The sequence below is a fragment of the Narcine bancroftii genome, chromosome 5 (assembly GCF_036971445.1).
Source record: "Narcine bancroftii isolate sNarBan1 chromosome 5, sNarBan1.hap1, whole genome shotgun sequence".
NCBI classification, from domain to species: Eukaryota; Metazoa; Chordata; class Chondrichthyes; order Torpediniformes; family Narcinidae; genus Narcine; species Narcine bancroftii.
This window is the reverse complement of record NC_091473.1, coordinates 15,598,706-15,622,007: the sequence shown is the minus strand read 5'-3', so window position 1 is coordinate 15,622,007 and position 23,302 is coordinate 15,598,706. Positions and strand designations below refer to the sequence as shown.

At 45.6% G+C, this 23,302-nt stretch overlaps 1 protein-coding gene across 3 annotated transcripts in view; it reads right to left on the bottom strand.

Annotated features, from left to right (window-relative positions):
- Nucleotides 1-23,302, bottom strand: part of LOC138763162 (aminoacylase-1-like) — a 65,047-nt gene that overhangs the window by 27,214 nt on the left and 14,531 nt on the right. The window contains exons 1-5 of one of the 3 annotated variants that reach the window (XM_069936882.1): nucleotides 17,403-17,489; nucleotides 17,144-17,247; nucleotides 4,859-4,923; nucleotides 1,630-1,734; nucleotides 91-185 (exon numbers count right to left, since the gene is read on the bottom strand). In XM_069936882.1, the coding sequence (XP_069792983.1) occupies nucleotides 91-185; nucleotides 1,630-1,734; nucleotides 4,859-4,923; nucleotides 17,144-17,234 (356 nt within the window). In that variant the 5' untranslated portion in view covers nucleotides 17,235-17,247; nucleotides 17,403-17,489. Of the gene's footprint in view, nucleotides 1-90; nucleotides 186-1,629; nucleotides 1,735-4,858; nucleotides 4,924-17,143; nucleotides 17,248-17,402; nucleotides 17,490-23,302 lie in introns of those variants that run through there. The other 2 variants (XM_069936884.1, XM_069936883.1) reach the window with 2 other exon arrangements.

Here is a 23,302-nt window from a genome sequence, read left to right as displayed (position 1 = left end):
ATGACTGGATCCCCTCCCCCACCTCCTCACACCACTTGGCTTTCCAGCCTCAGTACCAGTCCAGGGGCACAGCCCTGGTGTTGAACTCACTGAATGGTCACACATTTCATGTCCTGTGCCCCTCGGCCATAGATGTTCCCCTCCTCATCCTTCTGAGCTGCAAATGGATCAAACCTCCACTGGTCCTGCACACAGAAAGAAGAATGAGCCTAGATCCACCATAGAGTTAGTCAGCACAGAAGTAGGCCCTTCAACCTAACCTGTCCACGCCAGCCACTCACCCACCCAAGCCAGTCCTATTTGCCCACACTCAGCCAACATCCCTCCAACCCATCCAATCCATGCACTCATCCAACTTCTTGAAACATCACTGTCCCCATCTCTACTGCTTCAGCTTAGCCTATCTATCCACTAACCTCTGACTGACAAACATTACCCCTCTGATCCCTTTTAAATCTTTCCCTCTCACCTTCAGCCCCATGCTCTCTACTTTTAATGTGGTACATAAACATGCTGGAGAGACTCAGCAGGTCATGCAGTATCCATAGGATAAATGGTAATCAAACTCTTCATAAAGTATGGGAAGAACACATAGCAGTGCTAGAGAATCTGGGTGATGTTTGGACTGAAGGCTGTGTGGCTGCAGAGGCTGTGGGAGCACTGAAGGTGAAGCCATGCACATTCAGGACTCTGGGAGGGAACTTTCTTTTGCTTCCCTTTTTCTGGCTGTAAGGGACACTGGGCAATATTGCTGATAGTGAATCTTTGTCTGCCTTGCTGTAGACTAAAGGAAATTTTGTGTAATATCATATTTATGTTTCATTACATGACAATAAAATAATCTTGATTACACAGTGGTAGAGCTTGAGAGCAGTGGGATAGCATCATCCACCTGATGAAGGGTGCAGGCTGGAAACATTGATGGCCCTTCACTTCCTGTAGATGTGGTGTGACATGCTGAGTATCTGCAGCAGGTTTGTGTGTTGCAGTTGACACCAGAATCTGCAGACTTTCTTGTTTAACTCAGTTAAAGACTTGAATTGGGACAAGGCTTGAGACAGGAACTTGGTCATAGCTGTAGAAAGGGAGAAGGAGGTTGACAAGTTGGGAGGAGCTTAAGAGGCCATGTAGGGAGAGATCAGGGACAGCACATTTCTGTTGGTGTGCTCCTGTTGAATGAAGGCAAGGCTGGCGGGATGAGGGAACATATTGCACTTGATCCCATAATCTACACTTTCTGGTTTGGCCATTCTACTTTTAAACTGTCTTTTCATTACTGGGACCTGCCCCCCCCCCCAACCTCACCCCACTTTGTTTGCTGGGCTCCATACCAGCCCAGGGGCACACCCCTGGAGAACTCATTGAATGGTCACACATTTCACACCCTGCCATCAGAGGCCTTACAAGTTTCCCTGCTCATCCTTCTGCAAGTGGATCAACCCTCCAGCACTCCTACGCTGGGAAAAAGACCATGACCATCCACCTTATTCGTACTCCTCATGGTTTTCAGTCAGTCACCCCTTAGCCTTCTTTGCTCAGGGAGGGCAGTTCCAGCCTCTCTTTACAAGTCGACACACTTTTGCAACCCGACGCCACACTGCCAGACAAACCGCTCTCCGGGCCACTCACCTCAAATGCTGGAACCACATCCATGTGGGAGTTGAGGAGAATGGACTTCAGCTTTGGGTCAGTTCCTTCCCAGCTGACAATGAGGACCACCCTGCCAGGTGTGACCTGCACAAGAAGAACACAGTCCCTAGTCTATTTCAATGCAAGGGGTATTGTAGGAAAGGCGGATGAGCTTAGAGTATGGAACAAGGACATGGAATTCCTGCAGTGTTGCCATCAGTGAGGTTCAGTTCCAGGGGTGGGGCAGAACTAGCAGCTCAATGTTCCAGGGTACCATTATAGAAGAGTACAACACAGTAGAGGCCCTTCAGTACAACACAGTACAGGATGTTCTGGCTTTGGAGGTGATGCAGAGGAGGTTCACTAGTTTGATTCCAGAGATGAGGGGGTTAGCCCATGAGGAGAGATCGAGTCGTCTGGGACTATATTAGCTGGAATTTAGAAGAATGAGATCTTAGAGAAATGTATGGGACTATATTAGCTGGAATTTAGAAGAATGAGATCTTAGAGAAATATATGAAATTATGAAATAGATAAAATAGAGGTGTGTGTTTCCATTGGTGGGGAAGACCAAAACTAGAGTACATAGCCTTAAGAATTAGGGTAGTAAATTTAAAACAGAGATAAAGAGGAACTGCTTTTCCCAGAGGGTGCTGAATCTGTGGAATTTACTGTCCGTTGAAGCAGTGGAGGCTACTTCAATAAATATATTTAAGACAAGGCTGGGTATAATTTTACAAAGTAGGGGAATTAATGGATATGGGGAAATGGCAGGTAGGTGGTGATCATCAGATCAGCCAGGATCTCATTGAATGACGGAGCAGGCTTGATGGGCCAAGTGGCCTACTCATGCTCCTTTTTTAAAAAAATGTTCTTTTGTTCAGCCCACGTGTTGTGCCGACCTATGTGAACTACTCCACATCACTAATCCTTCCCTAGCTCACACCCATACCCTCAGTTTTTCTTCCTTCTATGTGCCTATCTAAGAATGTTTTAAATGTCCCTATTGTAGCAGCCTCCACCACTACCCCAGCCAGTGCATTTCAGGTACCCACCATTCTTTTTGTAAAAAAAAACTTACCTCTGATATCTCCCCTAAACATTCCTCCACTCACCTGAAACAAATGTCCTCTGGTATTTTGCTATCATTTCCCAGAAAAAAGTTGCTAGCTGTCCACCTGATCTATACTTTTCATATATTGTTATCGATGTGATAGAACCGGAATAATGAAAGGTGAAGGGGAGGTTTTGCTAGTCAGGTAAAATATCACATCAGTGCCTAGATAGCACAGATTAGAGGGATTGTCTACTGAGGCTATATGGTTAGAACCAAGGATCAAGAAGGGGATGCCCATATTAGTGGGGTTGTATTACATACCTCCCAATAATCAATGGGAATTGGAGAAGGAAATTTGTAGATAGCAGTCAGAAACACAAAGCTGTGACCGTGGGGGATTTTAACTTTCCATATATTGACTAGGACTCCTACACTGTAAAAGAGCAAGATGGATTGGAGCTGACCATTTCTCTCCCCTCATTGATGTCGTCTGATCCACCTAGTTCCTCTAGCAGATTATGTTGAAGCCTAGAGAATATGTTTGGGTAGCAAAAGGATAAGCAGCAGAAATGGAATTCCAGAGCTTGGGGCCGCAGGCAGCCAAAGGCACTGGTACTACTCACTGAACAGGAGGGTATTAAGACCCACCCATTTCCCTATCTGTAATCCCCCTCTCCTTATTACCTTCTGAACCCTCTCACTCATTCTCATCAAGTCCCCCTTGCCACTTGCTACATGAAGAGAAAATTGCAGTTGCATATTAATCGATCAGCAGGTTGGGCATTGGTGGAAATTGGAACCCCACGCAGTCACTGGGGTGGGGGGGGGGGGGAGGGGGTGTGCGAACTTTACACATTCAGCACCCAATGTCAGAAATGCACCCAGATCCCTGGAGCTGCGACGGTGTGGATCTACCACTTGCGTCACTGTGCTGCCTAGTTATCAACAGCAGAGTGATGAAAACCAGCTGATTAACAGGTTTAATTAAAAGGAACCAGGACTTGAGAGTTGAGCAGGTTGCAGAGATGGTCAGCTCAGCTACAAGGGAATTCTGAGTCAGAGTCAGGGATGTTTTTTTTTCGGTCCAGTCACCAACAAACCAGGAGTTAACAAGCCTAATGCAACAGTCTATAACACTTGTGGCTATTATTTTCAATGGCTATTTTTTCCTTGAAATTTCTGTTGATAAGTGGAAATCAAATTCTGCACATTGCTGCAGTGAGATCGGAATCCAGATCTACAGTTGGGACTCAGGATGTGTAAAGCTGTCATACTACAATGACACAGGCTCTTGGGAGAGACCTTGCCTGCACAACGCTGGTCCTTACCCAAAAACAAAACATACTTGATGTAGTAAAGGAGCAAAGATTCACCAAATTAGTTGAGGGATAACAGGTATGGCACATGAGGATAGATTTTGGAGACTACACCTCAAGTCTCAAGAAGATAGAAAACTGGAGATGCTGAACCTACAAAATACTCTAAGGGCTGAACACAAATATGGAGAGGTATCTCCCCTGACAGAAAGCATAGTGGTTAGTGCAACACAATTAAGGGGCCAGTGGCCCAGGTTCGAATCCAGCATTGTACATTCTCTGCATGACCTATATGGGTATCCTCTGGGTATTCTTGTTTACTCCCACATTCCAAAGATGAACAGGGGTTAATTGATCAAATGGGTGTATTTAGGCAGTATGTGTTAGAGCTTAGAACACTGGAGCTCAGTACAGGCCCTTAGGGCCACGTCTGTGCTGAACAGGATGGCCAAACTAAAACTGCTGCTTGTACCTGTTAGAGATCCCTCCACATTTGCATTTTTCTAGAAGCCAGAAAACACCACTACAGTATCAATTTCTACTGCAACCCCTGGCAGCCCATTCCAGGCGTCCACCACTCTGAGAAAAATATTTGCCCTACTCATCTCCCTTAAACTACCCCCCCCCCAACTCCTGCCCTCACCTTACATGCTTGTCCTCTTTGTGATGCAGTTGCCACAGAAAAAAGATCGATGAATAAGCAGGAATGTGGCACAGATGTCCTGTTGAATAGTGGACCAGGAATAACCCATTTAACCTCTTTCTCATTTGTTTCCCTGAATAATTCCCACATCTCTAAATGAATTTGAGTAAATCGATGGTGTTGAGGGTAGACTGGGAAAGAATAATCTCTCACCTCAACCTTCTTGTAGGGAAGTCCGACTTCTGTAGAGAGCTTCTCCAAGAATGCAATGGCACCATCTGAAAAATACAAGTTCATGCCATCCACCTTGAAGTCTTTGCAGACACGGAGCTCACAAGAGACAATCAACAGCAAATCTGATATCATTGCAACAGGGGACAGACAACAAGATCAAGGAGCTAGTTATACACATCTAGAGCAAGGCCAGGGATCACTCCCCAGTCCACACCAACTGTTCTGATGTTGATTTAGCTGGTAGCTTCAAGTTTCCAGGTTAACCTCTCCACAGACTTGTCGTAGTCTACCCACATGGCCAAGAAAGTGCAATAATGCCTCTACTTCCTCAGAAACCTGAGGAAATTCGACATGTCACCAGCACAACCTGTAGAGGTTATTAACAAGAAACTGCATATGGTTGTAAACATGACTCAGACCCTCACACACACTTCCCCTCCATCTACAACTCAGGCTGCTTTGGAGAAACAGCCAACGTATTAAAAGATTTTTTTTGTCAGAGTGCATACATGACATCACATACATCCCTGAGATTCCCTTCTCCTGCAGGCGCAGCCAAATTATCACTAACTGGAAAGAAAAAGGTTGAGGACTACTGGACTAGGCAGATTAACTTCAGCATAGACTAGATGGGATGAAGGGTCGGTTTCTGTGCTTTAGTGTTCTACGGCTCTATGGGTACTCTCCCCTTGCATGGATGAGTGCTGCTCCAATAACACTCAAGAAGCAGTCACCACCTAGGACATGTAAAGCAGGTGTACATCACCAAAACATGGCACTGTGCACCAACTACAAGGCACACAGCAGATATTCCAACAGTCCCATCACCCCCATCATCCAGATCAAGGGCAGCAGGTGTGTGGGAACACCAGCACTTTTTGCAACTGACACCATAATCACCTGGAAATAGATCACTGGTCTTTCATTGTGGCCATGTCCACATCCTCCTACCCCTAAATTGAGATGGGGTTGAGACCTTCACCACCCAGGCAGTAGGTAGCTCATCAACTATAGTATGCTGGCCTGGGCCAGGTTACCCTCAGCTAGTGAGAGAATTAAAAAGTACATTTCTGATCAAATAATCCCTTGACCCTTCTCCTGACCCACAAATGCCGGGGTGTAAGACTGTTGGTGATAAAAGCTTACCATAATGATGGAGTACCCACAAACCTTAACTGTTTTGAACACAGGCATTCATTGACTTAATGGTGTTGATAAACCAATCCACTGTATAGCCATCGACACTTTAGAGTCAGTTTCCTGGATACAAGGATTGATTTTATTGGTATGCCACCCTTAGCCAATACAAAAGGTTCCAAAATAATCAATGCATTTCACCAGTCTTTGGTTAATGAAATTTCACCATCACTTGGAACACATTCCTTATGTGATTGGAGGAATTTCTGTATACACATTGACAATGCATCCACAGAAAGGGAAAACAATCCGATTGAAGAAATATGTCATCAGATTCCTTAATGATCTCCCCATTATCCTGAGGTTAGACCCCTTCAGGTCTTCCCCCCCACCAAGGTGAGGAAACATCCCCCTGAACATCTCTCCTTGCCTTCAGGGGTATCTGTGGTCATAGTAGTGAAAGATTTATGGACATTCCACGATGGTGGTTTAACAGGAGTTTTGTCACCCAAAATTTGATACTGAGCCACAGTAGTAGTTTTAGGAGTTCTTTCACTAGGAGCTTTCACTGCATCACAGCTACTGCACAAGTCCACATAATTGTGACCAGCCCTGCACTCAGAACAACATGTGCACAGAGTCAACTGCATACTGCTAACACTCTCACAAGGAGGCTGGCAGAGCAGCACCACATGTCAGGAATCTCAAAGGGTGCAATCGTCTGCAGAAAAGGGAAAAGGTGGGTTTGGAAGGAGAGGCTGGAAAGGTGTCACAGGCCCACCAATTAAACAAAGCATCACTGAGATCACTTGGACCCAAAAAGCACAGGTACAGCGTTCCAAGGTTTAGTTGCGTGCATCATGCCACTGGCGTCCAGCATGCAGTTCCAGCACTAACCAGTAATATTAATCTATTGGTAATGGATCAGATGCAAAGTGAACTTTGACCCTATTGCCTGACATAGAACATAGAACACTACAGCACAGTACAGGCCCTTCGGCCCTTGATGTTGTGCCGACCCACATATTCCTTAAAAAAGGACCAACTGCTCCCTGCCCTGTATCCTCCTTTTTCTTTCATCCATGTGCGTGTCTAAGAGTCTCTTAAATGCCCCTCATGTTTCAGTGTCCACCACCATCCCTGGCAAAGCATTCTACATACCCACAACTCCGTATATATAAAAAAAAACCTTACCCCTGATGTCTCCCTGAACTTCCCTCCTTTAACTGTGTATGCATGCCCTCTGGTGTTTGCTATTCTTGCCCTAGGAAACAGGCAATGGCTGTCCACCCTATCTACACCTCTCATAATCTTGCAGATCTCTATTAAATCTCCTCTCATTCTCCATGCTCCAAAGAGAAAAGTCCTAGCTCTGCTAATCACAAAGTACTAATCACCAAAGCCGTAGCAATGTGACAAACCGCACTCCACCAGTTCCCCTCCACTCCGTGTTAGATTGCCTGGACTACAGGAACACCTAGTCATTGACCACAGCTCAGTGTTCAACACCATCAGACCAATAATCAAACTCAGGGATCTAGGACTCAGTTTTTCCCTTCTGCGCCTAGATCCTCAACTTCCTCATTGGCAACATCACCACCTCCTCCTCACTACACAGGGGATCCTCAAGGTTGTGTGCTCAGTCATCTGCTCTATTCCAATGCAATCTACAAATTCACTGACGGCACCACCATTGTTGGCCGAATCACTGAAAGGGATGAGTCAGAATACAGGATGGAGATTGAAGATCTAATTGAGTGGTCCAGAACAACACCCTTATTCTCAACATCACCAAGATAAAGGAGCTTATTGTGGACTTTAGGAAGGGGAGTCTGAGGGACAAACACACTGGTTTTGATTTACAGGATAATAATGGAGAGAGTTAGCAAGTTGAATTTGCTAAGAGTCCTTATAATCTGAGGATCTCCAATGGAGGCAACCATGAAAAACACACACCAACACCTCCACTTTCTAAGGAGTATGAAGAGATTTGTCATGTTGTCAAATACTCTACTCATCTTCCACAGGTGCCCTGTAGAAAGTATGCCTTGTACCCGAAAGGTTTCGGGATTTGACTACCCAACTGTCCAACAGTCTATCAGGTTCCTGAATCTCCTCGAACCACTCCAATCTACTCAAAATCCTCCAAAAAAAATTGTTTTTTTTTTTAAAAATCACAAGATAAAGGAAAAGAAGTAGGCCATTCAGCCAATCAAGTCTGCTCCGCAAATCCACCAAGCTAAACTATTCTCACATCTAGTTCCATGTTCCAGACCTTTCCCCATATCCCTTGATCCTTGACTAAATCAGATACCTATCAATCTCCTCCTTAAATTCCCCCAATGATCAGACCACCAGAGATATACGTGGCAACAAATCCACAACCCTCTGGCTAAAGAAATTTCTCCTCATCTCAGTTTTAAATGGGTACTTTCTGATTCTAAGACTGTGCCCTTTTGTCCTGGATTCACCCAAAGGAAACATCTTATTCACATCTACTCTGTTCAATCCTTTTAACATTCAAAATGTTTCCGAGATCCCCTCTCATTCTTCTAAACTCCAATATAGTTCAAGAGTTGCTAAGTATTCTTCATTTGTTAGCCCCTGCATTTGAGGAATCATCCTGGTAATTCTTCTTTGTATTCTCTCCAAGATAAGGGGCCCAAAACTGCACACAGCTCTCCAAATGAGACCCCATAGAGCCTCATCAACACCTCTTTACCCTTGTACATTATTCCCCTAGAGATGAATGCCCACATAGCATTTGCTTTCTTTACTGCCGATCCAACCTGGTGATTAACCTTTCGGTTATCCTGCACTAGGACCCCCCCAAATCCTTTCTCATTTCTGAATTTTGAATTTTCTCCCCATCCAAATAATAATCTGCTTGTTTATTTCCTCTTCCAAAATATACAACTTTACATTTCTCAACATTGTATCTCATTTGAAATTTCTTTGCCCAGTCTGCCAAGCTGTCCAAATCTCTCTGCAACCTTTCGGTTTCTTCAACACTTCCTACTCCATCACCTATCATGGTGTCATCCGCAAACTTTGCCACAAAACCATTCAATCAATAATCTAAATCCTCAATATAAATTGTTAAAAGAAGCAGCCCCAACACTGACCCCTGCAGAACACCACTAGTAACTGGCAACCACCCTGAACAGGATCCCTTTATTCCCACCCTTTGCTTCCTGTAATATCAGCCAATGCCCCACCCAGTCTTATATCTTTCCTACAATTCCATGGGCTCATATCTTATTAAGCAGCCTCTTATGCAGCATTTTATTGAAGGCCTTTTGAAAATCTAAATACACAACATCCACAGCCTCTCCCTTGTCTGTTCTACTTGAGATTTCCTCAAAAAATTCCAATAGGTTGGTCAGGCAGGACCCATGCTTCATGAACCCATGCTGGCTTGGACCTATCATGCCATGCACCCAAAGGTATTTCATAACCTCATCCTTGAGGATCAACTCCAATAACTTTCCAACTACCAACATCAGACTAATAGCTCTGTAATTTCCTTTTTTCTGCCTCCTTCCTTTCTTAAATAGCAGAACTATATTTGCAACCTTCCAATCCTCCAGAACCATGCCAGAGTCTATTGATTTCTGGAAAATCAATTCCAAAGCCATGTCCTTCAGAACCCGTGCATGCACCTCATCTGGTCCAGGAGACATATCCATCTTTAGTCCATTCATCTTACCAAGCATTTTCTCTCTAGTAATCCTGACTGTACTTAATTCTGTTCGCTGAAACCTCTTTCAGGTACATTGCTATTGTCTTCCACAGTGATGCAAAATATTCATTTAGTTCCTCTGCTATCTCTTTGTTATCCATGATAATTTCTCTCGCATCATTTTCACTCGGTCTTATATCTACCCATATCTCTTACTCTATTTTTTTTTTTTAAACTCTTACTACCCTTTTGTGTTATTTGCCAACTTCCTTTCATAATTCACCTTTGCTTTCCTAATGACTGTCTTTGCCCCTTTGTGCAAGTTTTTAAAAAGTTTCCCAGTCCTCCATTTTCTAACTAATTTTTGTTTCCTCATCTGCCTTCCCTTTTGCTTTTATTTTACTTAACCTCTCTCATTAGCCACAATTGTGCCATTTTTCCATTCAGAATTTTCTTTTTTCTTGGAATATATCTATCCTGCATTTTATTTCTTGTAGAAATATCATCCCTCCATCTAGCTTTCTTTTCCAGTCAACTTGAGCCAGTTCCTCTCTCATAGCTCTGTAATTTCCTTTGTTCCACTGAAATATTGACACACCTGACATCATCCTTTCTTTTTCAAATTGGAAACTGAACTCAATCATGTTATGATCACTGCTTCCTAAGGGTTCAATTACCTTTAATTCCTTAATCACCTCAGGTTCATAACACATCACCCAATCCAAAACCACCCATTCCCATGGTGGGCTTATCAACAATTTGCTCCAAAAAGCCATCCCATGGGCATTCTGCAAACTCCCTGTCCTGAGATCCAGTACCTTCCTGACTTTCCCAATCTCCTTTCATGTTAAAATCCCCCATAATTATTTTAACATTTTTCTTCTGACACTTTTTTTTTTAATTTCCAGCTGTAACTCGTAATCCACTTCCCGGCTGCTGTTTGGAGCATGTATATAACTGCTATTAGGGTCCTTTTAGATGTACCATTTCTTAACTCAACCCGTAGGGATTCTACCACTTCTGACCTTATGTCCCTTCTTTTTAGTGATTTAATATCATTGCTGACCATCAGGGCCATGCCACCCCTCTACCTACTTGCCTATACACCGTGTATCCTTGGACATTCAAAAGATTGGTCTGGATGACTGGGATGTCATTATTTTGTTTTTTTTAAACCTTCTATTCCCGACCCATACAGCCTCCCCTCCAGTCCCAGTAACATACTGGTCAATCTTTTCTACACTCTTTGCTGTTAAATCACATCCTTCTTGTAGTGTGGCGACCACAGCTGCACACAAGTATGGTCTCACCTACATCTAGCCCATCACACCCAGTGACAGCCCTGTCCTCAGATGGCAACTCCAATATATGGAATTCCTTCCTTTAATCTCTAGGACCTGCTTTCCTAAATAAGCCCACCACCATTTTGTGAACGCCTTTCCCAATACTTCAAGTGGCTCAATATTTTTGCTTGATGACATTCTGTGAAGGAAACGGGCCACATTAAAAGGCACTGTACAAACTAATAATCTCACAATGCTATACAGTGATGAAAGCTTATTATGAAACCATTAAGACTAAAAAGGAGAAGAAAGCTTACCATAATGATAGAGTAAGCTTCTTTGCAGGAACTCAGTTTGGGCAAATGTAGGGAATAGGAAGGATATGGGCCAAAAGCATGCAAACGGGACCAGATTGGTATGAAGAAGCCTGGGAGCAAATTGTGCAGCATCGAACTGTGCTGCACAACTCTATAAAGAAACAAAGTTCGAGTTTAACAATGACTGCTTAATTGTATATAAGATTTTTGCATATTTGATAAGATAGCTCTGCCCAATGAAATTAATGAAAATTTTCCATTCAGGCCATGCCTGGCAATATTCTTCACCAACTTGCTGAGCCCACAGCTTGTGAAGCAACCAAACATTTCAAGTCAGGCAGTGAACACAGAACAATATGGCACAGTACAAACCTTTTGGCTCACGATGCTGTGCAGACCTATGTAAATGTACTCCCCCACAATCTAGCCCTTCCCTACCTCATACCTATAACCCTCTATTTTTCTTACATCTGTGTGCCTATCTAAGGCTCTCAAATATCCATATTGCACCAGCCTCCACCACCAACCATGGAAATGCATTTTTTTTTTGTTAAACAAAAAAAATTACCTCTGATGTCCACCCTAAACTTTCCTCCACTCACCTTAGATAAATATCCTCTGGTATTTGCTATTGTCACCCCAGAGAAAAGGTGTTGGCTGTTCTCCTTATCTATGTCCCTCTTAATCTCCTCTATTAACTCATCTCTCATTCTCTGTCACTCCAAAGAGAAAAGCCCTAGCTCTGTCAACCTTGTTTCAGAAGACATGTGCTCCAATCCAGGCAAATCTTCTCTGCACCATCTCCAATGCATCCACATCCTCTAATGAGGTGATCAAAACTGAATGCAATGCTCTAGACCTATCTAGATAAGAGTTTTGTTCAGGTGCAGCATTCTGGAACCAGGACAGATAACAGGAGTTAAGCCTATGAAACCAGTTATTTGAAGTTCAGACAATTACGCACATAGAAATGGCAAGAACATTTGAGAAGACTCACGAGAGCAAAGCTAAAGCAGCCAGTCACCAAAATAAGTGGCTTTATTTACCTAAATTATGTGTATATCCAGCTTGCAGAGTGTGGGGACTCTGCTTCTAATGGCGTACAAAAGAAAGCTTTGCACTATCTTGGTAAAAGTAACAATAATAAATCTAAACGCCCAATCCTTCAATAATGGAATCTTGTAACAACAAAACACCAAAGAATAACAGAGAGGGATCAGTTAAAGCAGGCCAAAGGCAACATTATTTTGCTAGCATAAGATTTGTTCAGCAGGCGAAGAACCTTCCATCCAATGAATGCATTTATGTGAGGTGCTACCACAAAAAGGCAGCCAACATCATAAAGGGTCCCCTTCATCTTGATCACAACCTCATCTCGCTGTGCCCTTTGATATAAAGTATACAAGCCCAAAGACCAGTACCTCTAGGTTCAAGAACAGCTTCTATCCAACAGCCATTAGGCTCTTGAACCTCCCTGCACTACCCCAACCAGGAACTACTCTGGAACCACCAAAAGATCCAAAACATCACTTTTCTATCTTGCGCTAATTACAACTGTCAATATTTATCTATTCTTTCACATTTATTATTTCTTTATTGTCTTGGAAGTCTATACTACTAGTTAGTGCAATTACTTTCTCGCTCTAGCCAAACAGGTATGAATTCCAGTGCCTCTGCACATTGCACTTACATAACGACAATAAATCTTGTCTCATCTAATCATGGACTTTGTTCTTATCATGAAACTTCATAGTGGAACATCAGCAAAAACAAGTTTATGTCTATGCAGTTAGTGCCTTTAACATAGCAAATGTCCCAAAAGAGCTTCACAAGAATGTCATTGTACAAAAATTTGAGTTGCTTGCAATATCTGCACAAATAGTCACAAGATAGTCAAGGAGATAGAGTTCAAAAGCCTCAAGATAAGCAGGGCAGAGAGGTTAAGGGAAGAAATTCCAGGATGTTAACCCTTCACACACAATTCTGGTTGTAACTCCTCATCCTCTGCTATTTGTTCAACACGCCCCCAAAAAACAAAATTGTATCAGCCATGCTTTCAAGTAGCATTGTTCCAGATCCCATGTCTCTTCTTTGCATCTTGTACATTTAATTTTCGATTTTCTTTCAATTAATTGCTGACAGAATCCTCTTTTTTATTAGTGTCCTGAACTATCTCTGCACACTGTGGAAGTAATGGGAAGACAGAGTGTGCCTGTTTAAAACGACGTTGGAGAAAGGCCCTGCAAAGTTCCTCATCTGAATGGGCATTCAACACAAAGTGCCTTAAAGTGGACAGCCAGTGCTTTTTTCCCAGGGCAGGAATGGTGAAGGGAGGAAAGTTTAGTGCAGACATCAGGGGTAAGTGTTTTTTTTTAAAAAAAGAGTTGTGGGTGCATGGAATGCTTTGCAGGGATGGTGGTAAAAGCTGAAAATATTGGGAGTATTGGATAGGCACATGGATACAAGAAAAATATAGGGTTCTGGGTGTGAGGTAGGGAAACATTAGGTTGACGTTGGACAGATTTACATTAGTCAGGACATCATGGGCTGAAGGGCCTGTACTGTGTTGTAATATTCTATGTTTTACTCGTGCGTTTTGTTCAGAAGTTAGCATCATGCTTAAATTTGCACTTAGTTCTTGTAATTAAGCTTCTTGTGATAGAATACTAGCAACAATAATTTGTGTCCATAAAGTGCATTTAACACTCGTCCTTAGTTTCACAAGAATAACATCGAACTAACATTTGAGCCACTTGTGATACACCAACCGATGTTCACAAGATGGTCAAGAAGATAGATTTTAAAGTGCTTATTTAGGTAAGCAGGGCAGAGAAATTCAAGGAAGACATTCCAGAATGTTAACTCTAATTCCTCAACCATAGAACATTACAGCACAGCAACAGGCCGAACATTTATTTTGCCTAGTCCCACTGATATGCATCATCATTCTATACCCCTCCCATTCATGTACCTGTCCAAATTTTTCTTCAATGTTAAAATTGGACCTGCATTTTCCAAGACAGCTGCTTGCTTCTCATTTCTACAACTCACTGTGTGATGAAGTTCCCCCAAATTTTCCCTTTAAACCTTTCCCCTTTCACCCTTAACCCACATCCTCTGGTTTGAATCTCACCTAACCATAGTGGAAAAATTCTACAACATTAACTCCATCTATACACCTTATAATTTTATATACCTCGATTAAATCTCCCCTCATTCTCCGACACTCCAGGGAATAAAGTCCTAACCTGTTTATCAATTTCCTGTAACTTAGTTCCTCAGGTCCCAGCAACATCCCATTAACTCTTCTCTGCATCACAGCCTGGTTTGACAATTTGTGTGCCCAGGAACACAGAAGGCTGCAGAATATGGTGAGCATTGTCAAACCCAACACAGGCTCCAACCTTCCTCCATTAAAGACAAGCATTCAAGGCAGGCCTCAAGAAGGCAGCCAACATCGTAAAGGACCCCAAAATCACCTGGTCACAACCACTTTTCACTGCTACCTTCAGGCAGAAGGTACAGAAGCCTGAACACCAACCAGCTCTTCCAAGTTCAAGAACAGTTGCTTTCCAACAGCTACCAGGGACTTGGACCTCCTCTATCATAAACTATTCCAGGATAATTGAAACATCACTTTTTTTGTTCTTGCACTAACTGTAACTGTGAATATTTATTATCTTTTATATTTATTATCTTTCTGTTCAGAGCCAATTTAATGCATACTATTGTAGACAGAGTACCTTGCATACCTGTGTGTGATAGTACAGATTCTATCACCAATGTGTATATGTATAGATTGTAGTGTAGGATGATTGTGACTGGCAGGTCTTAAAGGGTTGCTCCTCGATAGACCAGATCATTCTGGACTGGTTGACCTACATGTGATATGCTCCAGTCTTCTAGTCAATAAAAGCCTTGGTTTGGATCAACAAGCCTTTGATTCTTTCGATGCGCTCTACACTATGTGGTTGCAGCAAGTAGGAGTACACTGCACAAGTACATTGTACTTAAGTATACAACAATCAACTCATTATAAATTACATATAACTATCATAAACTACAGAGCCACAGATGGATTATGGAGGACAAGTCATTGGATATATTCAAAGCAAATGTTGATAGGTTCTTGATTTGTAAGGGTGTCAAGGTAATGGGGAGAAGGCAGGAGAATGGGGTTGAAAGGAAAAATGCATCAGCCATGAGTTAAATAGCAGAGCAGACTCAATGGGCTGAATGGCCTAATTCTGCTCCCAAGTCTTTCAATCTTATCATTGCTCAGGTTCTTGGGAGACATCGCTGCAGTGGCTTTGTACTTTAGTATCAAGGAGAGTTCGACACAGGCACAATGCAGCAAGACTGCATTTACTACCAATGAGCTCCCAACATTAAGAACAGAATCAGAATTAGAAAGAATACCTTTTGTTTGGACAAATAGCAGATTGCAGTTGCACTCCATCAGCCTCCCCTACCATGTGCTTGCCCACAATTCAAAGACCCTATGGCCATTTGCCTGTTCTCACCCAGGCTCCATCCAGAATCAGAGGTGGATCAAGTCTCCTGAGGAAGGGGGGGGGGGGAGAAATTTGCCCAATGTGGCCCTTATCCTGACAGACCCAATGATGCCTGGTCCCTGAGAATACACTCTGCCGATGCTCTGTCTACCCCACATCACAGGCATGGGCCTGACCATGATACATTTTGTTCCGTTGGCCTGATAACACCACGATCATAGAATCTAACAGCACTGAACAAGCCCTTTAGCCCAACATCTCTATGCTGACCCAGTTGGCATTCTGGGTTCATTCTATTTGCTGGAATTTGGGACATATCCTTTGAATCCCTTTCCCTCCATTTATCTTCCTCCCACTTAGATTCCAGTGGGAGGGAAGGCTGGAATCAGCAATGGTCTAGCAGCGACCAGTAAACTAGTCAGGACCTCTGGATAAAATGCTATCTGAATGTAATCTGAAGAGTACTTTGAGGAAGCTGCACAGGAAAAGATGGTGTTGCCCAGCCCATCAGCTCCCCCCAACTGACTGCTCGGATCTGATGGCAGAACACCCCATGACCACAACTCTCAAACAAGCATCAAGACCTTGGCGAGAACCTTCTCCACAACCTTAGAATCTCCGTACCATCACACAGAGTCCTCAGGGTGGCTGCAGTCCAGTCAAGAAAGGAGCCCATCTCCCCGGAGGACTTTCCGCCAAGACCACCGGGAAAGAGATGGTGCTTGTTGAGAGGTGGAGGGCTTTGTTGAGATTCAGCTGTGGTTCACAGGAGTCCTGTACACCACAGGCTAGTTCCAGAGATGCACAGAGGGAACTGTCAAGTCACGGAATGATTCTGCATAGAAACAGGCCCTTCAGCCCATCACATGAATGTGAACCACAAGGTACCTATTCATATCTGATACCAGCACTTCACCCCTAACCTACAATTTGGCAGTTCAGTGCTGGATGATGACCACTGCAGCCCAGCCAAGATTTGCTGGCAGGTCAATAGATGTCCACAACCAAACCACGTGGTCAGCAGAACGCAAGGCTGATGAGATTAGTCGGTATAGACATTGCAAAGGTTCTGTGGGGAAAGGCCAGACCAGAGAGCTCTCCCCAGTTGTACTGTGGAGCAAGAACCTTCCTACAAAGAAACGATTGCCACGCCGAGGTAATGTAAATGGAACGTCTTATACCGTACATGTCCACAAATTAATTGATTTAATAAGAAATGCAATCAACTGCATTGATAAGTTAGAGACGGCACTTTCGGAGGCCGCACCTGCAACCGGGATGTCCCATGCATGAACCACAGCTTGGTCGCTCACCCCACACACACAACTTACCGTAGTCTGGGTTTGGATGCACCGTCCTGATCCTCAGGTAGTCCCGGAATAGTCCGACGGATGGATGTTCTTTGCCCTCGATCTTAGCCATCCTTGGGTAAAGCCTGGCGACGGAGAACAAGCGCACGTCAGCGAAACAGCGGTTACTGGGTCGGGATTAGAACCAATTACAACTAATACTCTCCGATCCCCGTCCTGCCTTATCCCTTCCCCTCTCTCCACCCTGCCCCCGCCGATCCTCTCCCCCACCACCTCGGACCTAGTTCTGCTCACACCACTACGTCTCGACCGGGGCGTTACTTCGAAAGAAGCCGCAGCTACTGCCACTTAAACAGAAACCCAAAGCCCAGCCACGCCCCGGGGAGGAGCGGGGGACGGATGTAGGATAATCCGACACCGGGAACGGGTGATTCTCTACCAGTTTTCACATTCACTGAGTAACAAACTCCCCTGGTGTCACAACCCCCTGGTATCACACTCCCCGGCTTCACACTCCACAAGTATCACATTCCACGGGTATCGCACTCCCCGAGTATCGCACTCCCCGAGTATCGCGCTCCCCATGTATCACTCTCGCCATGTATCACACTCCCCGTGCATCACACTCCCCGGTGTCACACTCCACAAGTATCACACTCCACAAGTATCACATTCCATGGTTATCACACTCCCCGGGTATCGCACTCCCCATATATCACTCTCCCCATGCATCTTACTCCCCGTGCATCACACTCCGGTATCATAATCTCCGATATCACACTCCCAATGTATTACAATCCTGGTGTATCACACTCCCCGGGTATCAATCTCTCCAGGTATCACACTACTTTCCAGGTATCACACTCCTAATGTATCACTCTCCCCAGGTATCACACTCCCAATGTATCACACCCTATGCATCACACTCCCCCAGGTATTGCAGGCCCTGGTATCACACTTCCCGAGTATCACACTCCTCAGATATCACATTCCCCAGGTATCACACTCGCTAATTAGCACATTCCCCAGAGTGACACACTCCTGATGTTACCTTCCTCACCAATGCCTGTACATTTGATGAAGACTTTGGAGATGGCTCATGCATATGGATAGTCTACAGGTGGACTGTGGAATGTATACTCAATGGTTGCACCATGTGCTAGTTTGGAAATTCAACAGCCCAGAAATGCAGAAGGTTGCAGATGATAACAAACAGGTCCTTTCCAGGGTATGACATCCCATCCATTGTTTGCATCTGTGTGAGGCACTGCATCAAGACAGCAAGCACTCCAAAATCGTTTGGGGTTGGTTGGTTAATTGGGTCTAATTGGGCAGGGGTTTTAATCGCTGGAATAAATGTATATTTAAATTTAAATATCATAAAGGACCTCTCCCCCCCCCCCCCACCCCCCACCCCCATCTCCCTGGTCACGACCTTTTCTCACTGCGACCTTATGGCAGAAGGTAGAGGTCTGGTCCACCACTCAAGGTTCAGAAACAGTTTGTTTCTTTTGAACCTCCCCTTAACAACACTAATTATAAATTACACTAAGACCACTAAAAGGACTGTTCTCACTATGGAAATGCCCTTTTTCCTTTTACACTCTGGTAATTCTGATTATTTATTGTCGTGTGGCGGCACACTCGCTCAGGGCGAACCAGCCCCTCTTGTAATGCTACGTGGCGGGGCAGCCCTGGGAAGATGGCGCTGTCGGGGGGGTTTCTTCCCCAGTCGAATCTCCCGCATGGCGCACATCCCAGGCATCTTCTGTGATGTCATCATACACAGGGTGACTGAGCCAGAAATTCAAATAAAATAGTCGTTAACTACCCTCAACGTGGTGATTGTGTCTCTCTCACTGCTCATACCACCACATTGGTGACCCGATGAGCCCAGACAAATTTCTGGATTCCTGAACACCATGGATTCAGCAGAGCTTCAGGTGATACCGACCGAGAATGTGGTTCGGGCAGGCGGAAGCACAGTTTCAACTCTGCAGATGCCACGATGTTTTACCACATCGTGGGCGCTCTGGACCAAGATACAGCAGCAAGGGTGGACGACATCATCCACCACCCCCCGGCTGTGGGCAATTACATCGATAGTCAAGACCCCCTACTGCACGCTAGGCCTAGACAGCTGCCACCTGAGAAGCTCCAGCAAGCAAAGGAGGAGTTCTCCAGTCTCCAAGAACTCAGAATCGTCCGGCGCTCAGACAGTGCCTGGGCATCACCGCTGCATATGGTTCTGAAATCATCTGGGGGCTGGAGACCATGCGGGGACTACCAGCGGTTGAATGATGCAACCACCCCCGACAGGTACCGGGTGCCCCACATACAGGATTTCTCTGCCAACCTCCACGGAACATGGATTTTCTTCAAGGTGGACCTCGTGCAGTGATACCATCAAATCCCGGTGCATCCAGACGACGTGGATAAGACAGCCATTATTACCCCTTTCGGCCTCTTCGAGTTCCTGCGTATGCCCTTCAGCCTAAAGAACGTGGCCCAAATGTTCCAGCGCCTCATGGACACGGTAGGGACGTATTTGGACTTTGTGTTCATTTACCTGGATGATATACTCATTGCCAGTAGCAGGCGTGACGAACACTGCTCGCCTGGTGGATTTCGGCCTCACGGTCAACGTGGCCAAATGCCAGTTTGGCAAGGAGACCCTCCAGTTCTTGGGGCACACCATTTCGGCGGCCGGGGCTGCACCAGCACCGGAGAAGGTGGTGGCCATCCAATGTTTCCCCAAATCCCCCACCCTAAAAGGCCTTCAGGAATTCGTGGGGATGGTGAACCTTTATCATCATTTCACCCCCAGAGCTGGTCACACCATGCGCCCATTTTTCACGCTGATGGCCACCAAAGAAAAGACTCTATCCTGGCCAGAAGAGGCGAATAAGGCTTTTGTCGCGATGAAGGAGGCCCTAGCCAATGCAACACTACTAGTGCACCCATGGCCAGAGGCGCACACGGCGCTCTCCATGGACGCCTCAGCTACGGCAGTAGGGGGGGGGGGTCCTGGAACAGTGGTTCAATGGACACTGGCACCCGCTGGCCTTTTTCAGCAAGCAGCTGCGCCTACCAGAACTCAAATATAGCGCCTTTGACTGGGAGCTCCTGGCGCTGTACTTGGCCATCTGCCACTTTCGCTACTTCCTCGAGGGCAGGCCGTTCACAGTCTTCACAGACCACAAGCCCTTCACCCAGGGACTGGCGATGGCCAAGGATCTGTGGTCCGCCAGACAACAGTGCCACCTTTCGACCGACACCCGACACGGGGCTGGTAAGGACAACGTGGTGGCAGATGCACTTTCACGACCCCCCATTAACACTCTCGCCTCCAGCCTAGATTACGCTCAACTAGCCCAGGCCCAGAGGAACGATGCAGAGATGCAGGCCTTGCAGACCGTCATCTCGGGCCTCAAACTCGAAGACGTCCAGTTGCCTAGCAGCCCGGACACACTGCTCTGCGATGTGTCAACACGTATGCCGCATCCGGTAGTCCCGCTGCACTGGAGAGCGAGGGTCTTCAGTCTAGTCCATGACCTCACTCACCCAGCGGTGAAGATGATGGTGCATATGGTCGCAGAACGGTTCGTGTGGCATGGGCTCGAGAGAGAGGTGGCGGAGCTCGCCAGGAACTGCACCAGGTGCCAGATCTCCAAAGTCCACTGACACACGCAGGCTCCCTTACAGAACTTTGACTCAGCAGCTCGCAGGTTCCAACACATCCACATCGATATTGTTGGACCCCTGCCAGTGTCAAGGGAGGTTCATTACCTTCTCACGGTGGTCGACCGTGCCATAAGGTGGCCGGAGGCTATCCCGATCAAGGAAACCTCTGCAGAGACGTGCGACAAGACTCTGGTCAACCAGATCGCCCGATTCGGAGTCCCGGTGCACATCACCAATGACAGGGGAATGCAGTTCACGTCTGCCCTGTGGACTCAGATGGCGAAACTCCTGGGGGTGAAGCTCCACACCACACCACGGCATACCACCCGCAGTCCAACGGGTTGGTGAAGAGGTTTCACAGGCACCTGAAGGCATCGCTCATGGCCAGGCTCTCTGGACCAGATTGGGCGGACGAGCTACCCTTGGTCCTCTTTGGGATTAGGACGGCGCCCAAGGAGGACCTACAAGCCTCGGCAGCGGAGATGGTGTACGGCGCACCGCTTTCCCTACCAGGTGAGATTTTTGGCTCAGACCCCAACACCACGGTCACTGACGCAAACGTGCTGGCGGACTTCCGCAGGAGACTGAGCTCCCTGTCTCTCCTACCCCCAGCATGCCAGGGCACTCGGCCAATCCACCTCCCCAAAGAAGGGGGCCGCAGGGCGCACCGCTGCAGCAACCGTACAAGGGGCCATACAAAGTCTTGCACCAGACTGAAGGAACCTTCACCCTAGACATTGGGGGGAGGGAGGAACTTTTTACGATGGACTGCCTGAAGGCGTCCCATCTGGACATCTCAGCCGGTGCAGTCAGCCAAGCCTAAGCGATGGGGGCCACCCATCCAAGCGGTGGGACGTAGCCGATTCTGGGGGGGGTTGTGTGACGGCGCACTCGCTCAGGGCGCCCTGGCCCCGCTTGTAACGCCATGTGGCGGGGCAGCCCTGGGAAGATGGCGCCATCGGGGATTTCTTCCCCAGTCGAATCTCCCGCGTGGCGCATGCCCCAGGCAGCTTCTGTGATGTCATCATGCACAGGGTGACTGAGCCAGTGCTGCCCTTAAAGGGGCACACACCAAATTCAAATAAAACAGTCGTTAACGACTCTCAACATGGTGGTTGTGTCTCTCTCACTGCTCACATCACCACAGTCCATCTTTTATGTTTATTATCTATTTTAATTTAATTTAATCTAAACTATTACAAGTTTTTAAAGACGTATCTGTTTGACTGCAGCAAGTAAGAATTGCAGTTCATACATATTGTACAACGTAAAAGACAATAAACATTGTCATCATATTCACACACTATCAACCTTCTCCAGGTGTACTGTGGAAAGTGTACTGAATAGTTATAGCACAGTCTTATTTGGGAATTGAGTGCCCAGGAATGCAGAAAGCAGCAGAGTGGCAAAATGAGCCACGAGCCAAGTCCTTCACTGGCTCTCACCTCCCATCCATTGCAGACATCTCTGTGAGGCGCTGCCTCAAGAGGGCAGTCTACATCATAAAGTATCCCCATCACCCTGGTCACAACCACTTCTAACTGCTAACTTCGGGCAGGAGGTCATTCAGGAGCAGTTTTCATCCAACAGCTCTTTACTACCCTGACCCTAACTATAAACTACTCCGGGACCACCAAAAGATCTGTCTGCCTTGGAGTTTGTGAGCTCATCCAGAGATGAGGGGTTGAAATATAAAGAAAAATTGAATAAGAATTATATTCCCTGGAGTTTAGAACAAAGTGGAATAGAGGATCCTGAGGGAAAATGACAGCACAAGAGGCATTCCCATGGCTTGAGATTCTCGAACAGGGGGCATCGTCTCAGAATAAAAAGCCATTCAGATTGAGAGGAGAATTATTTTGCAGATGGTTATCATCTTGGGAATCCTTTGTTTTACTTTTTCTTACACTAAATGCAACTGAATTATCTGTTCTTTTATATTTATTATTTATTATTTATTTATTTTTCCATCTTAGCATATTGTAGTGATATAATTTATACTCTTGTAGTTGGTCGATTTTATATACCTCAGTAGCTGCAGCAAGTAAGAATTATGGAGCATCAGTACATTGGACACGTATGCAATTGGAGAATATGTCAGATGAAGCATGGCTGACAGAGCTAGTGTTTCACTTTGGAGAGACGAAGGATGAGGTGGCATTAAAAAAAATGGTGTAGCAGCCCACTAACCGGGACGCAACCTGGTACACAAAATAGCCAATGAATGCGGTGACCACACAGACCCCGTGGGGACCAATGACCTTCATCCCAGGTGACCAGCTGCATAGTAGGAAACGGCGAACAACGGCGGGAATGCCACTCAGTTGGAGATCGGCACTGCCTTGATGTCACTCCCAACGTCAGCAATGAGGAGTGAATATAAGCAGAGCCAGCAGTGCAATAAATCAGTCTTCGACCCACTCCTCGTGTGTGTTGTGTTTTTTTCTGCACTTTGTGGTAGAGCGTACGCTACAATGGCATTTTAAAAAATGGCGG